General features: G+C 40.7%; 1 protein-coding gene across 5 annotated transcripts in view; it reads right to left on the reverse strand.

Annotated features, from left to right (window-relative positions):
* sox6 (SRY-box transcription factor 6) overlaps positions 1–18055 on the reverse strand; it is a 139743-nt gene that overhangs the window by 96839 nt on the left and 24849 nt on the right. For 4 of the 5 annotated variants that reach the window (XM_086288115.1, XM_086288134.1, XM_086288125.1 and 1 more), the window contains exon 3: positions 12338–12388. The exons of the other annotated variant lie outside the window; for it this stretch is intronic. In XM_086288115.1, coding sequence (XP_086144241.1) covers positions 12338–12372 — 35 coding nt within the window. In that variant the 5' untranslated portion in view covers positions 12373–12388. The remainder of the gene's footprint in view (positions 1–12337; positions 12389–18055) is intronic. 5 annotated transcript variants of the gene reach the window in all.

The raw sequence follows: 18055 nt of genomic DNA on the forward strand, positions 1-18055 counted from the left end.
AACATGTGCTCATTCAAATAGTTTTCTCACTTTCTAATATTCCAATAATGCAATTAACAAAAGGCCTATGACTATTTCCCTCTAGCACACTGTTAGTATATTGCGCTCTATTAACTGTGCACTACACATTATGTACAGCTAATAATAAATCAAAACATAGGGATACAATATCTTAAATGAAGTTGGGTAGATAGTAGATAATAGTGTGGAAGCTTAGTGTGTGTGAACGTGTGCGTGGGAGCCGCGGAGGGCCACAGTGAGAGAGAGAGAAAATCATCTGTGTATTTCCCTTCAGGGGTTCCTCCTGTTCTAACAGGTGTCATGGTAGGGTTCCTCTGGGTTCTTCACCTGCCATAATGAGATATTACTACCTGACAGCTCCCAGCTGGAGGAGCATTGACATGGATTCCACCGTTTAGCACAATTAAATTATCACCCTCCATTGTGATTGTGCCATGCTGTGCAGCAGCCAGGTTCCTGGATACATAATCAACTCATAATACGGGCTGTATACCGTGCACAGTGCGCTTGCTTTTCACACACTTGCCTTGCATATCGACATGCGGGCAAACCCCTGCATACACAGAATGTGCGTACACACGTTATTGTGCAATTCCTGTGGATTTTTTATTTATTAATTTTTTTAAAAAGTCAATCCCTAAAAGACAGCTGCTTTTTACAAGTCAGTTTGAATCAATGACACATCTTTGTCTTACATCTCAGGCATCTGAGCAATTACAGGTAAGAGTGTTAAAATATAGCAAAGCAAATGGTTGGGAAAATAGAGATTTTTCCCGACTAGGTAACCTACTGTACAGAGACTGGAGACTTGTCTAAATGAATTGTTTAAATTGTTCCTCCATTATTGTTGACCTTCCCCTGCAAAAAGTCAACTCAATTACGGCGCCACTTCATCCTCACTTCACTTTCTCTCCTAATGCCTTCTCTATTAGAAACTGCCACAGTTACCGCAGCTAAAAATCCACGCTCAAATGATAGCCACCCAGAGCAAATTAAGCAAGCCACCTGAAGTGCGCACTTTACATATTGAGCAGAGCATTGATAATTACTTTGCAGGGTAAATTATTTGCAATAATATGCCGCAAGAGGAACTGTCTTGTATCTCACTTTAAACACTTGTGCAGCTGCTATGACGGCGTGGTTGGTGTCCTTGCCCCCCACGCTAGGCAAAGGCAGATGCAGGTGTAAGAGTGCTCAAGTGTCCCTGTCTGTCTACTCAGGAAGGGTCGATGAGCACTCACGCACTGAATCCCTCCTTTACCACCTCCTTCTTCTCTTCCTCTTTTGGTCCTCTGTGCCATTGGCCCTTTTCCTGATCCCAGGACACAATCTCAGAGCTGGATGGCATAACAGCCTCTCAGTTCCCCAGGATACACACAAGTTCACTCATGCGTATGCCCTCACAATTGAAGGATGGCCATCCAAAAAAAAAAAAAATCACCACTGGCCTTTTCTCTGGACTCACACCATAGCAAAATATATCCACTAGAGGAGCGGTGCAGAGAATAATATGAATCAACTGTTTAGGGAAATACACACTCCAGAAGATGCTCTTTATTTATTTTATTTTTTTACTAATCACATTTCTTGTTTTTCTGGACCTACTTTGATGGATTTTTCCAAAGAGCCTTCTGGTGCTGCTGCTACACTTAGCAAACTTCACAACAACTCAAGGAACACGGCCTTATTTGCTGAGCAACAGTGAAGCTTTGTGGCTTGCCTAATAGTTCGCAGTAAGTTATGAGCCCTTTGTGAACAGGAGAAGGAAAACAGAGATTGGAATTTGGCAGGAACATAATAATACAGAATTCTTCTGTTCATAGAACCTGATTTTTTTTTTAAATGGAAAACAATTGAGCATTGTTTAAGGAAAGAAAAGCAATAGTGACAGATGAAATATAGAGTGGGCCTCTTTTTGTAAGACATTAAACAAAGCACTATTCAGCCCATGTCCATTTTGTTATTTATAAAGATAACTTCTTCTGTGCACTAGAGAATGCACTTCAACAAAACCAGTGTAACATCTCTCATAGCTGCCAAAATAGTGAGTGGAAGAGCTTGTGCAGTGTGCCAAACAGAAGTAAAGGGATGTATCCCAACTCGCCAAAGAGAAGAAAAATAAGTCTAAAGGGAGCCTGGAAATCTCAAAAGGGAGGAGAAGTTTGAAAGAACAAAGGAAGTCTTGAGCAAAAGCATCCATACCACAATGTGGACATCAGCTAATAATGGAGCAATTTTACGTGGAGCGGGAAAACCAATAAAAAATTGGTGACTGTGGCTGATTGATGAAACTAGAGGGGAAGCGGTGCTGCACAGCAGGAAACAGGTCTCGCCATCACGAGGACATCACTGGCAAGTGAAGTGCCAAAGTGAAACAGCAGCAGGTTTGCTACAACTGCTGTTGGTTGGCATATGGATTGTCAACACACAGTACCCCACATTCTCAGTTTCTATTCTTGTTCCTTTAACTTCCCTAATATATACCTGTACATTACAAGTCCTGATCGAAAAATGAGCTAGTTTTTTGTTTTCTACAGAAAGAAAAATAATCTTGCTTTTAACTGGATTTGTGATCCTCGGTGGGATAAGTAAGGAAATTACCTTTAACACTGTAGGAATTAAGCCGTCCTATTCATATTCAAGGGGATGGGAGGAAAACAGCTTATTATCTGCAGTTAGACCTACATGTACTTCTTTGGCTTTTTTCTTTCTTTCCCTCAATTCTTTTTCTCTTTCTGAATAAATTAATGGCTTTCATTGAGAACTGTTGCTCAAGGGAAAGGGGCTTCTCTTCCTTCTTTGTCTTTGGGACCTTGTGTGTGTGTGTGTGTGTGTGTGTGTGTGTGTGTGTGTGTGTGTGTGTGTGTGTGTGTGTGTGTGTGTGTGTGTGTGTGTGTGTGTGTGTGTGTGTGTGTGTGTGTTTTAAAGGACTGTTAGAAAAACGGCTGGGGTAGAACCAGGGAGGACAGAGACTAGCCATGTTTCATGTGACATGTCAATTGGAAAATCAAAACAGGGGTAGTTCATTTGCTCCACCCAGATGAGGCCATCTAGCTGAGCCATGATGAATAGGGGTCAGGCAAGCCACACCTCAAAGATTTATGATTAAGGCTTATTATGTTGGGAAACTGACATTGATTGCTGATTTAAACCTCTGAAACCAATTAATTTGCCAGTGCTGAATAGAAAGCATGGTCAACAGTGTGTGTCATTCTGACAGGTTGGATGTGAAGAAAAAGTGAAGGGCTAAATGAATGGCTGGCACCCAGCTCTGTTTGGAGGTGGTTAAAAGTTACCACACGTGATTGACAGCTAATACAGAAAAAAAGGAGAGAGGATGGAGGAAAAAATGAGATCTGAAGAGCAAAAGCAGAAACCTCAGCCACTGATCTGAGTAATTGCCCAAAAATTTGGTTCACAGAAGACATGTACAAGCTGCTGTTTTAGCAATGCTAAAATGGTTTCATTCATGGGGCGGCACAGAGAAAACCTGAGTAAATGAATGTGAAACACAGCCCTAATAAAATCAGAGAGCTGACAGACATGGTTGAACAGGAAAATGTGCTGTATTTCCACTCCATGGAAATACAGCACATTTTGCTGTAGTGAATTAGATGCCGACTGAAACACAAAATGTTTAAACGGGCCTGCTGCTAACCATGTGTCTGACCACTCGCATTGTGCTTCAGCTCTTCTTTGCATTTGTCCAGAGCGATGCAAAAACGATGCGGGAGCCACGAGCACTACACCTACCACAGTCTATTACCCATGTGATTTTTTTGCTGTGTTCACAGCAAAATGCCACATTACACTTGGTTGTATGTTATTTCTCTCTGCGGTTGTAAAGGGGGGTAGCTTGTGTTTACTAATACTCTTTCCTCTGCATTAGCTTCTCCTTAATTCTTTTGCTGGCTTGCTCAGAAGACACATGCATCATGACAGAGTTCCAAAATGAAATCATTAACTAAATTGCTTTCTTAAAAAGCCACAAGTGTGCAGCAGGATTTGTGTGTGTGTGTGTTTGTTTGGCTGTGGGCCATGGGCCTCTGGTTCCCAGGCAGCCTGTGCCCCGGCTCTGTTGTGGTTCCCTGCCACCACACTCATTATACTCAGCCTCAGCACAGCACGGTGCAGGGCTGCAGCTTGCCTCGCCTCACTCAGTGGGCTAGTAGGAAATAATCTAGTAATCTCAAACTACTCCTCCATTTCAACTGGGCCCCCATTCACACAAAGAGGCCCTTTGTCCAAAATCATTTATGATCACCCTCTGGATCTCAGTCAGGAAATCAGTCAAAACTACATAAAACAAATATGGGTTCGTGTATTATGTTAAGCCTTTTCTCTAAAGCTGATCCAGTTTTAGTGTGCTGCTGTATCAAACCAAACTTCCTACTGTGACTTCACAAACTTAAATAACAGGAGGGGGGAAATACCCATGTCATTGTCAGATAGGCATGAACAAAGTCTCAAGTACAATACACGATAAATATGTATAATTTGCACACAGAAACACACAAAGTCCAAACACAGAAAATATGTTGCAAACTTTCGGGAAATGTTATCAATCTGTCTGAGATAAATTTCAATAAACAAAGCAAACAGGAGGCAAATAAAGAGTGAAGGACAGACAAATATTTGATAAGAGGATAAGGACGTAGCTCAGCTGCTCGGCGGGGACGCGGAGGACCCCATCCACACACACACACATGCATACACACAGCCCTGACTGACTGCCTGCTTTCTGCTGAGCTAAAGGTAGCAGATGTGTCTTTCACAGCCTGTAGAGTGTGTAACCAGTCTGCAAACAATAGCTGGAACCTGACAAAGGTCGTTGCACTTGCAACACACTCTTTGCAGTAAAGTGCAGTCAAATCTTGGCCACTTCTGTAAACCATTCTCCCCTTTTCATTTTACAGACAACTAAGGCATTTCACACTGAACACAAGCATTGTCCAAAAGTTCTGTTTCTGCTGTTAGTGTCTCAGCCAATTAGTCACCTACTGATATCCTATTTGAATGCCTATGTAATCCCCTTTAAGATAGTTAAGCCACCTTTTTTGACCACTTCTTAATATACCAGTTGGTGTAAACATGTTCAATCCTATTAACCTAAAAATATAACATGGGGCTAGGTAAAGTACCACAGCGCCATGTACTAAAACCCTGCTCTTACTCTTAATTACCACAGACATCCATAGCAGTGAAGATCCATGCTTGCCACCACGAACTCGGGGCACGGGAAGATTTTTCAGCATGGCAGATAGGTGATGTTTTTGTTTTAGTTCTCTTTAAAGATAATTTAAAGATTCCCAGTTAAATAGCTGTGAACATATTTAAAAGGAAAATTACAAACACGCACTTCTTTGGAGTAAACCAAATATAGTGAGTAAAATGTGCCTCTTCACTCCTCTTTACCAACAAGTGGTGTCAGGTGCATGTAGCCAAGGTGAACTGGCATTAAAGGAAACAAGTGTGCAATCTCATTTTTTTAAAAAAGGGGGGGGGGGGGGGGTCTTTTGCATAAAGAACATGATAATGTGAAAAATTATGAACATTTTAAGGTTGGGGTTTTTCGGGGACAATTAGCGACACAACTTTTGGTCAGTCTAGATACATAAATGTGACTAAATGTGACCAAATTTGACTAACACATCTTATTTACTTATTTTTAACACCGTGTTAATAAAAATGTGTCACTGGGCATACTGCATGATGGGTTGTGCTTCTCCTTTTTCTGTTAGCATGTAATGGAGATTGTGTTGTGCAGCTAGTGTACACTCTTTAAACTCTCGCTCTGTGGTGTCAGCAAGGCAATCACCCGTCATCAGGCATATGAGGCATATCTGCTATAAATGGAAGCCACATCACTATAGCCCTAAGCTAAAAATACAGGCCCTGGTTTCTCCCCCTTCCCTGTATTCTCAATTGTGTGTAAAGCTTAAGCTAAAGACTGGCTTTATGTGGAAAAAATGAGGGCTTTTTTGGACCTGTTGAGGAGTTGCAAATCTACTGGATTTTGACAGCAAAATGCATAATGCAAAAAAAAAAAAAAAAAGAAAGAAAGAAAAGAAAAGGAAAGGAAAGGAAAGGAAAAAAATAGCACAAGACCCTTTTCTTTTCACTTACAAGCCAGGGTTTAGGAGAGCTCTCTAAAAGCTATCAAAAGTTTAAACATTTCCCACATTCCCTGTCTGTGGGTGTGCCTGTAAAGTGCTTCGCTCCACTCTCTTGAAAACCTCTAAGGGATTGCATCACTGGACGGCATGCTACACCATGGTAGCAACATACTGTAACATGGGGGAAATACCTCATTTTGGTTGATTCATAAACACCTTGTGCACTGGTGCAATGGTGGAGCCGGCTGCTCCCAGAGCCCGTTTTAGCGGGCATACAGATTGCAGCGTGTCTCTGTTCTGTTAATCGAGTCTCAGCCTTTGTGGGGTCTGTTGTCTCTGACTAATAGCGTACATTGGCCCTCTCTCATTATCAGAGTGGGTCTTTATCAGAGACCCTTGTTTGATACAGTTAGAGTTGATGCATTATGAACTGCACACCAAGAGTCAGCAGTGATCTGCATATTCAATAACTTCCGTAATTATATGCGCAATTCATCAGATGGGATGTGATTGCAGGGGAAGTGGAATAGAGTGGAATAGAGAGGAGCAGAGAGGTCTGATTCCTGGAGGACTAAAGTCTAATCACAAAACTAACATGATAATTGAAATCTAAATTGAAAGGTTTAGCTCTCAGGGAGAGTATGTCAGACATGGAGTGTAGAGGCGCTAGTAAGAGTGAAACAGAGGGAGAATAAGAGTGGCAGGAAAAATGAGAATTAAACCATCCATATAGATATTTACAATCCTTGTCTGGGTCAATATCAAAAAAGTAATGCCTTACATATTACTTGTTCTTGATTTTGCATTACTGTATTTATTTTCTGTCTGACTTGTGTGTTGCTTATTACTTTGGCATTGCTTGGAAGTATCCTTTCCTTTCTAGAAAATTAGACTTTGTGAGCCTATAAACAATTTTCTTTTTGGGTGCGTCTAATCAGAGAAAGGATTTCGGCGTGGCATTGTAATGAAACAAAGATGTCTTCCATTTCACCTCAAACACGGCGCCGTCTCCACCTTCACCTCTCGTATTTCACTTGTTGTGAGGAAACGAGACAGTGCAGGAAAGTCCTCTGTCTCGTTCTCCCCTCCTCCCCCTTTCTCAGCTGTCTGTTCCAACCACAGGATTCATATTCATCCCTCAATAACATTTAATTAGTAATGCCAAATTCATTAACCTATACTGCTGTTACACTGGCCTCAGCCATAAATTAGCTTAATGTGAGCAGACGTATTGCAGCTGTAATAAGGGACATAAAACTCAAAGAGAAACGCGTAGTGTTCCTCCATAGTCATGGATCATTATAACTCAGCAGTGTTTGAGAGCAGGAGTTTTCCTTTTCACTGTAGCAGCTCTTTAGTAGCTCTTAGCTATGAGGCCTTTTTCCTCGTAATGCACAAGAAATATGTGTTAGCTCGAAATTAAAAGAATATAATAAAAAATTTGTACTCACAGCAAAGCAATCATTTTAATCACCATCCAGTCACTTTCAAGTCTTTAATTAAATCATTGACATTATAGTATTAAAAGTATATTTTCTTTTTTTTTTCTTAAGGTGTTTCATGTCATCGTTTTGCATGCAAAAGCTGTTTCTTGGTGTGAGAAAGCAAAAAGAGAAAAAAAAAGTTCAGTCTACATGTTTACATTTTTGGTTGTGTGTCATATCACGGAAAATCAAATTTTCCTTTACTAGCCCCAAAATGGCCAAACATGAGTCGTTGTTTCAATCCTCCAACAAAGTTCACTGGTCATTTACCTTTTTTAGAAAAAAATTATACATATATACATATACATATATACATATACATATATATATATATATATATATATATATATATATATATATATATATACATACATATATATATATATACACACACACACATATATATATATATACACACATATATATACATATACACACATATATATACATATACATATATATATATATATATACATATACATATATATATATATATATATATATATATATATATATATATATAAATTTGCTTTCTCACACCAAGAAACAGCTTTTGCATGCAAAACGATGACATGAAACACCTTAAGAAAAAAAAAAGAAAATATACTTTTAATACTATAATGTCAATGATTTAATTAAAGACTTGAAAGTGACTGGATATATTAGCTCCTCTATGCTCTGGGGATCTCAACTAGCCAGCCCACACCAAAAAGCCTATTAGACCTGGATCCCACTTTTGTTTTTTAAAAAGGGTCTTGTCCTTTCAGTACACTCACTTCCTCGCTTTCTGTTTTTCAAGCATAGGTGGTGGAGGAACACAAGTTCATTGTTCCCTCGCAGATGGAAGTTGGAGTTACCAGGGTAACAGCTCTAATCCTCCTTTTTTTTTTTTTTTTTTAACATTTCTTTCATATTAACAGCCTATCGAGTGCTACCTTTTAAGTTACAGGCAAGAGTGCTCACTCACTTTTAATTAGCTATGATTCTGTTTGCCAGGAGACAGCATGATGAGCTAATCGAAATTTACGAAATAATGACGTACTACAAGCAGCTACTTCTTTCTCCTGAGGCCTGCTCTAAGAATAACAATAATGAGGCCATTATTGAGGATCGCACTTTAAAACGCTGCCCTGCCACCAAAACAGAGGACATAATTGTTCTGGTGTTTTCCATACAATCAACTACCCATTGTGGATGACTTGAGAACTAAGGGAGCAAAGAATGGGCGCCATAATGATTGGTCTGTGCTGCCATGAAGATCCTGTACAAAGTGTCCGCAGAGGCAGGAGCTCGATAGACTGGTGATTTGCTTGGACTGTGGATGAAGACAACCATCTGGCTTTGTAGAAAAATGTCCTTTCTGCTTTCTGCTCAAATAGTCCCCGGGCTACATTTGAAGAAGACTCACTCATTCATATGGGGAAAAGCTCAGAGTGACACAGGCTCATGTGAAGAGGCCACAGAGTTGCGGTGGAGAAGCGCCACTAATACAACCTCCAAAACACATAACCATTAGTAGATAATCAAAGTTGTGACTATTAAGACATATTTGGCAAGCACTGCTATACACATATTTTTTTTAAAAGCCTTTGTAGTTTCATAGCAACTGTCAACTGAGCCTTATCTCGCATTTCGAGATGACTCAATTAGATAATCACACATCTGGCCACTAAATCTAACTGCATTACCAATCGAATCAGCTACATTTTTGGAATTTAAAAAATCCTGGAGCGGAGACACGACAAAGAAAGGCTGCAGAATTAAATATTTCACCAAAAAGTTCCACATCGAAACTTGCTGGGTTGGAGCTCAGTGGGGTTGTGCAAACACAGTGCTATAGCTATTAGCTGTGCTCCATTGTAAAGGAGTAAGAGAGACAGAGCTTGAGGGCAGGAGGAATGCTAAGTGGGCCCCTTAGCCCAGTCAACCTTCAGTGGGTTTCATTTATCTTCATCTTGTTAGACTAAATTAATTAACAATCTCAGTGTTACACACTTTCTCCTTTCATTACATCAAATAATGGCAGAAATGTAGGGGGAGGTCCTGCCCACTGGGAGTAGACACAAACTGAAGACATCTCTCTCCCTCACTCTACCCTTATGCTTCTCTCTCACTCACTTCGTATGTCTGTATTCAGTCTTTCTTCCTTCCCCTTTCTCTCTCACACTTGCTCTCATTTTCCCAGCCTATGTGACTACGCAGACAAAAACCTGTTCAACATCTTTCATAAACATATAAAAAATTGATCTGAGGTGAAAACGCACCTTCTCTTCGACGAGGGAGGCTTACGGTAATGCAAAAACCCAAACAATTGTCCATTAAAGACGCTGTGTACATCGGGCGCTGTAATTTTTTGCATTAGTTTTTACAATTACCGAGAATTTGAAACGCACAATTATTGCCATCATACAATGGAAAGTCTTTGAGCTGTGGGGTAAATAAGGGGCTTTCTGTTGGAGTTTGATGTATTTTTCACGACGGCTGTGTATCAGATGCCATTAGGAAGCAGCAGTTGTCAAAAATGAAAGTGGATACTTTTACAGCTAAGAACTCTCTGTATGTGTGACTCAAAAGCAAACTTGTGATTCATTACAGTAATGAAAGGCACATCTGGTATGCTTTGGTGATTTGGAGTACACTATAAAAAGTCAATAACAAATGCATATAGGAGTAGATATGTCTGAATTTGTTCAGAAAGCTCCCTTTGACCTAATTCTGTTGTTTGAGAAAAGATACTGGGATTGTACACCAGAGGAATGCCTAACTGCCACATCCATCCGCCCCTGTTTGCATCCTTTTTTCCCTTTTCACCCCTGCCCCCACCCCAAAGCCCACTCCAGGACACAAGTCTTTATCAAAGCAAAAGGGCTAACCCTGAAGCAAAGCCTGCCTTTAATCTTGGCCTGATTGTTAAGGCCTCCAATCTCCAGCCAGTGTGCGTGATATCTTTCTGCTGCTGCTTCTCCTTTAATTAAAACAGACATTGACAGAAGGATGTGGATTAGCAGTGCAATAGTGTGTTTACTTAAAATAATCGCAGTGTTTTCTCTAGACTGTGAGAACAAAAGGAAATTGTTGAAAAGCAGCCAAGGTCAAAGATCATGTTCCAGTATTTGCCTTCTAATTTTTGTAAAAGTGGTATATGTAAGGATCGCTTTAAGAACTATTTCTTTATCCCGCATCCTATTAAATGCAGTTCATCTTTAGTACACTTATTTTTCCAGCAGATTGGTTTTGACAGGTGCTGAGAGTTAAATGGTGTCGTCCACTTTGTGGCATTACTCAAAAAAAAAAAGACAAAAAAAAAAACATGGAAATGAGCAATGGCAACATGTTTTCAAAAATTTAACATGCTGCATGCCTGAATAACTCCTGTCAAACCATAGTAGATATACCACACCAGATAAATTGGTTCCATGCCCTGAAAGATAAAACAGTAACTGTACATTTTTGCATTACTTATTTTATTTATTTAGTGAACAGAAACTATATGAGGAATTCATAAAAATAAAAAAATATATAGGTAAGTATTTGCACTTTTTGTGAGTTTTGGTTTACAGTTAGAGATGTATTTTTTTAAACCCTTGTATAATATAATAAAATAATAAAACATCTTATATAGTATGACTTTGCAAAATAGGTTTGGACCAAATTTCAGTTGTCTGAAAGCTCTGAAATCAGCTTGCTTCTTTCTTAGGTGTATAAATGTGGGACTCGAGCTCATTGAATGCTAAAGATAAATAAAATACATTTAAATGCATGAAAAATGTTCCTATTGAATTCCTGAAGGACATTTTGACTACCGAGAGTAATGGTATCAAATTGTCCTTTCTTTTTAAAATGCCCCCAACAGTTCTGAGGGAAAAAAATGCTGTTAATTTAATCAAATAAGTGACCTTTTGAAAAAGAAATCAAAGAGGATTCATTAGCTTTAGTAAAGTTTGGCTGACAGCAGCTTTGAAAGGCAGATGCTGCTGCTGTGGCTTTTAATGAGCCAACCCTAATTAGGGAGCAACGCTGGAGCCTAGAGAAGGTGGTTGACTAGGAAAGGAGCCAATGGTAAATAAGCTCTCTTATTTACTTCCTCTGTGTGTAATGACAGCACAAATTTTTAATTAGAATCACAGGAAGGGTAAAGACAAAAATGTAAATCTTTATGTCACGCTGAATACAAACACAGAGCACGACAGGAAACAACAGTACATCACAAGAACAATATCCCAGCGACTGCCTCACCCCAGTAACCCCAACATCCCCGATTAGGGGTGGTTAGTAGGGGAGAGACGGAGAGGCAGAGAGAGAAAGTGGTCAGACAAAGGCATGCAGCTTAAAGACAGAAACCCTGACCTGCAGTTTTTTTAAGCTGTGATACAGAGAGGAAGGAGGGAGAGGGTGGGGGTGGGGTTAAGGCCAGCTCATGTGTCCCTCAAGCTGTTGATGTGTGCTTTCAGTCTGACTTAAGGCTATCCGGGTGAGCATGCTACTCAGCCACACACTACACGAGCACAATCATAACAAACAGGTTGGGTAAATATGTCAGAATCCGTGTTTGACAATGTTCAAATATACAGACACATGCGCACACACAGACATGTGCACGCACACACGGGACAAAGTCTAAAGCTAACATGTGTCAGAGAGTTTAACCCCTGTTAGCCCGCTACCACCCATGCCCGACCTATGATCCTAAATGGCAATAACGGAAATGAAACTAACCTCAGTAAAAAGCTGCTACGAAGAAAGCCCTCCATGTCAGCGTGTGGGGTTCTGGCAGGAGAAATCACAGAGAACCATTTTTACTATGAAATGAGTAATAATTAAACAAAAAAAAAAAACAAGAAGTAGAAGAAAAAGAAGGAGGAGGAGGAGGAAGGGAGAAAAGAAGGAAGGAAAGAAAGAAAACACAGAGATCATACATCTTCCTCATATGAGATCTTATGTCTTTAATTAAAGCAGAAATATGACTCAGAACCCATCCTGTCTTTTTATGATCTGACATCATTAATTATACCTCTTTCCATCCAGGGAGTGGATTTGCATACAACATCGCTTTGCACTGAGAGCCTGATGATATGTTTGCATCAAATAAACTCTGCCTACTGATCTCTATACAGACTGTTTCCACTGCTGTGTGCAGATATACGCATGTACATCCAGCAGTGTAACCGCAGATCCCAGAGCAGCCCTAGCCTGTTCAGAGTAGCCAGCGGTGGTCCAGCTGCAGCCCATGTGTAGCGAGGGTGCTGTGGCTTCTGGGAGCCCGGCCGCAAGGGTACCCGAGCTGGGATTCGCAGCGCCAATGAGGCAAAAGGATGTGGTCATGATGTCACCGCTTGCAGGGGTCGTTCAGAAGCTTTACCCACAAAAATACTGAAGACACATGTTTAAAATTGACTTACAACAGGTTTCCATTATCCTGTGTTATTGGCCTGTATATAATATGTGCTTTTATTGTGTTAAGATTGGCTGAAAATTGATTAGGACTTCCATGTGCTTCGCTTTAAGTGGGAAAAACAGGCAGAAATGTCAAGGAACAGATTTGTCAGTGGAACTTTTATCCGTGGTTGAAAATTAAACGTATCTCTGATCTCACAAGCCCAGTAAAGATGTTTCAGCCTCTGAAAATATGGGGAGGATATCTTGCAGAAATATTTTCGGCATTATAATAGGCCGTTTCACTTCAACGCTTTATTTCTCCACTGTCCTTTTATTCATTTTGATATCTTTTAAATTCAAGGGCCGTAAAGACTTCATACCGAAATTCCTGTTGTGAAAATCACTACTTTTTAACACCATTGGAAAGAAAAATACTCTTTTCTGAAGTTATCCTCCTATAGCACTCCCTCATCATCATGAATAACACAAAACTCTACAGCGAATGACATCTCAGCCCTTAAACACCTTAAGTTTTAGTGACATGGGTGTAATTTGGCATTTTCTCCCCTTGCTCTCTTGGCTTATGAGACAAAGCCTCTGAGAGAATGGAAAGAATGAGCTGGGCCCAAGGACACTGTGCCTTTCAGTCTGGCCAGCACTTAGCAAGGCAGTGGATCCACAAGGCCCAGAGGGCTCAGCCGAGACTTTTCTCACAATAAGGTGTCTGGGGAGGCGGGAGTGGCATAGCCAGGGGCGCTGCTGCTCTGCTCTTTTCTGCACTCAGCTGGGCCCAGTGCACATAATACCATCACCACGCCAGAGCACACCAAGCCAGTGACAACGTGAGAAAACAACCGTCAAACAGTGCAGAGCAGATCAAGCGTGTCTCCTCACTTCTCTGAGTGCAAAAAGCACACATAGACTGCAGGCAAGCACACAAAAACTAAAACAATTACCAATTCAAATATGCATTCACTGTGAAGCACAGTGAACACAAACAAAATCTAATACATGTATAAATAGTTTTTTTGTTTTTTTTAAAAAACCTACACCACAGAAAAGGTTTAGAAATCTGAAACAAGCCAGGATGAGAATTAGATTAAAGAGCACGGTCTTTTTTTTCACTTGTCACTGAGTCTATGTGTTTTACTGACACCTTAATCCTTCCGCTGACTTCTAAAAATAGTTGGGGTGAAAATTGAATAGATAAGGCTGTGCTCAGTTTCTATCTTTGTCGTTGGTTGTATTCCATAACCCTTGCTGTTTTACTCAACATGCTTGTGTTTCCTCAGCTGTGCCTGCTGTCTGCAGTCCCATTGTGGTCAGCAACAACTGAGCTTAGGCTATGGAAGTAAAGGTGCGGTTTGGAGAGAAAAATGAAAAAAACGGAAAAACTAAGGAAAAAGTGACTGAGTTATATTGTCTTTGCTCTTGTCTGAATGCAGAATAAAAAAGTCTTTAAATTAAAGCTAGGCTGCAATTCAAGGGCAGGCTTTTTGGTGAGAAAGAAGCAGGGAGGATAGACATCACTAAGTTGGCCTGGCCCAGTCTGAGCAGTGCGGCAGCCCTTTCGAAGAATGAGCCTCTGCCAAAAGCTGCCTCTGCCTAACCAAGTCTCCCACCATCTGCAACAAATGTGCTCTATTAAAGCAGTACCATATGGACAACAAGCTAGCTATTAACACGGCTTCGGCACATCCCCTTAACCTAGCCCAGATTTCAAACTTCCAGTCAAATTGACTGCTGATTTAATGCACCGCCAGCAGCAATGTGGGTCTTGGCATGAGACAGAACTCTCAGTCTTCAGTCATTAACAGGCTCACATAGTGCGGGGTGCACAGCGAGACACATAAGTTGGCTGCACAGATCCAAAGAGTAACTACATCCCAGGTTATTTGGTATATCCTTTAAATAAACCCCAATGAGAATGGATAGCAAGAGCATGCGCTGATCCAGGAACTCCAACCCTTTTAAGACAAGTAAACCAGAGCTCAAAACACTCTATTGTACTGAGTGGAAAGAAGCTTATAAAGTACATCTACCCACAGTGGCAGTCTAACTGGTTGCTTGTGTCTCAGTTGTTCCACAGTGATGGAGAGTGTATTTGCTCCCTCTGCATGGATCCAAAATGGCAGTGATTAACCCTGCAGGGTGTGGGGAGGGGGAGGCACTTTAATCCCTGTGGGCCAGGCGGCCATGTTGACACCTCTCCCTGCTCTGAGTCACAGAAGGACCCACCCACAGCTCGCAAAGCCACGTTCTCTTCTCTTCGACCATGACGCCACAGCTACGAGCCCTGTGTTCTGTGACCCGGAGACAACACACACCAAATCAATTACAGTTCTGTGGTTTTTAACCCAAATCCAAAGTTCAGCAAATTTTGTTTATTTTTTGGGCTCTTGTCTCCGCAGCTTTGATACCATACATAATTAGAGCAGAGACACATTTCTTCTCTAGGAAGCCTGAACATACACAGTCCTGTGGGCTTAAATAGGCCAAGTCTTCACAGCAGTCAAAACAATTGTAATTGTGCATGTTTTTTTTCCATGTCCTTAAGTGCGATTATTGTTGATTTTGGTGTGTAACTTTGCACCAACAACACCTATAAGTGGGTTGTGCCAAGGCTTTTTGGCCTTAAAGATGAGGTTATTGTTTCAGCATCTCTGTTAGTAGTGTCCCATGAAAACTGAAGTGATGCATTAAACGCTGCATGATGACAATCTAATTAAATAAGACTTTCATTACTCTCAATGGAGCAGCAAAACATGTGAAAAGGTAGAACAGGTTTCAGAGGATGGAGATCCAAATAGGGGGGAAAAAAGACCAAGCAATCTCAATGTCAACTCAACACCCATACCCAGAGGCAGGCACACAAACACACACAGACAGACACATATATACAACCTATGTTACCTTTACTAATGTTAATGGTATCCCAGTGACTCCCTACATCACCTAAAATACAATGCACATACACATGCTTGCATAGAGGCGTGCACACGCATGCACACGCGCACACACACACACACCTCAGTCAGAGCTGCCAGATGAGTAGTGAATTAATTTGTGTGAGCCACTCCAACATTAGGAAGGTGTGTTGAAAGGTGTCTGCTCATGTTTCAAATTAAACGCGCTGCTGGTCAGCATTAGCACCTCGCCACCCGTCGGCAACTGACACTTAGGGGGCTGGGGGGTGGGTGGGGGGGTGGGTGGATGGTAGGGAGGAGGGGAGCCCATCCGCCGTTCACACTGGAATAATTAGAACATGTCAGGAAGAATTAATTTCCTCATTTTTCAAAAGGATACACAGAAATTACCATGTTATTATATGACAGGGTCCCTGGGAGGATTGGATTAAATTTGATTTCTTGCGCAGCCCACACAACAAATTAAAGTCATAAATAAGATGGAAAGAAGCGGGGCACAGAGCATATGTTTATGGCAATGAGTGAAGCCAAGGGAGCAGAAACAACTATCTTCATTTCATTTTATTTAAATCAGGCCGACACCGTGTGTCTGAATGACAGCACTTGCTAATGGGTCGAGATTAGAGGCTCCTTGATATTAACACAGCGATCCAACAACTCCAACTTAAAATCAATGGAACGTAAAGTGTGTATGATACTGGCTGAGCCTGCTATACACAGTTATAACTAGATAAAAGCTTTGCCACAACAAAAACCTCACAAATACACCTGTTTTATTGAGCTTTGTTGACTTTTTCCTCACATTCTGATTTTCCTTTAAATATAGCCACACATTATGAAGCATACAGGGAAAAATACAGATGACAACATTTCAACTTGTCCAATTCAAGTAAAGGTCTGAGCACCTTAAATTCACCATTAAAAAGAAGGTTAATGGCTCACTGTCCTACAGTGACTGGCATACTGATGGACAGATGACAACAGGCTTTCGTAAGCTGACTCTGGTAACAATGTTCCGCCTCGTATGTGAATCATAAACAGACTGCTTTTCATATTGTACGCTATGCAAGAGAAGATAAAAGAGCCACTGGGGGAGGTGGGAAAAATAACAAATGCTTGCAAAAACATAATAAATGGCAATAAAATTATATCTTAAATTGAGGATGTGATTCATCCTAATTTAACGAGTATTCAGCTAACTCGATTTAATGCTCAGTACTTACACATATCTCATCTTGGGGCTCAGTTTGGACTTGTTAGCCGACTATTACAACTTAATACCGGCTTGCCTGGGAAGAGTTTTTCAGCTCTTTCAAAATGGGCTGTCATTAGAGCCTAGCACTCCCCTGGGCCCCACAAAGTTTAAATAATTTGCGAATCAATTAACTGGCTACTCTCAACGCAACAGGGATTCCACACTCCAGGGTCGTGGTGCATTATCAGTTGGAGACGATTCATGGCTTTTTGGGAGAAAAGTTCATGGTTGAAATCATTAATTCATTTTACAGGACTTTTAGTTATGCATTACTTTCCACAGCTGGGGTAGCAAGGAGATTAATGGCATGTTCTTTGGTCCTGTTTTCTGACGTGAATAGCTACTAGATGAAACTCTGTCTTACAGTGCGAGGGAACAGACTGTGAGAGGCAGGACGGCGGCCAAATCCATATTAGAATTTTATTCTTCCGAGAGTGAAATAAAGTCTGTCAAACGTTATAAAAATAATAATAATATCAGAGCAGAATAATCAGATCGCCAACAGTTAGTTTAGACCCTTCAAATGAGGTCATCCCCGAGCAATACAGAGTGGGAGTTATTAATTAAATGCAGCGTATAGGAAGATAAATAAAGTTAAGCAGGTTTTACACATTCTTGCCAGGTAATGACATGTGCAGCAATTTGTTTTCCAAATTCACTCTGGGATTGTCTGAAGTAATTGAGGCTGATGGAATTAAAATCTTTGTTAGGCAGTCTTTGTCAAGCAGTCTCTGTTCAGCATATTGACCATAATCATTGCAGGGTCAGTGGACTGAAGAGGCTCATTTGATAAATAATAGATGGAGAGTAACCATTCAAAGGTTGTTCATTTTCATTTTGTGGTGAAGTGCTGTTTATTTAATTTCTGACAAACTG

The sequence above is a fragment of the Aulonocara sp. 'chitande type north' Nkhata Bay genome, linkage group LG1, assembly GCF_057382095.1.
Source record: "Aulonocara sp. 'chitande type north' Nkhata Bay isolate Kocher_YH1m ecotype deep benthic linkage group LG1, A_spYH_male_GT1.1, whole genome shotgun sequence".
NCBI classification, from domain to species: Eukaryota; Metazoa; Chordata; class Actinopteri; order Cichliformes; family Cichlidae; genus Aulonocara; species Aulonocara sp. 'chitande type north' Nkhata Bay.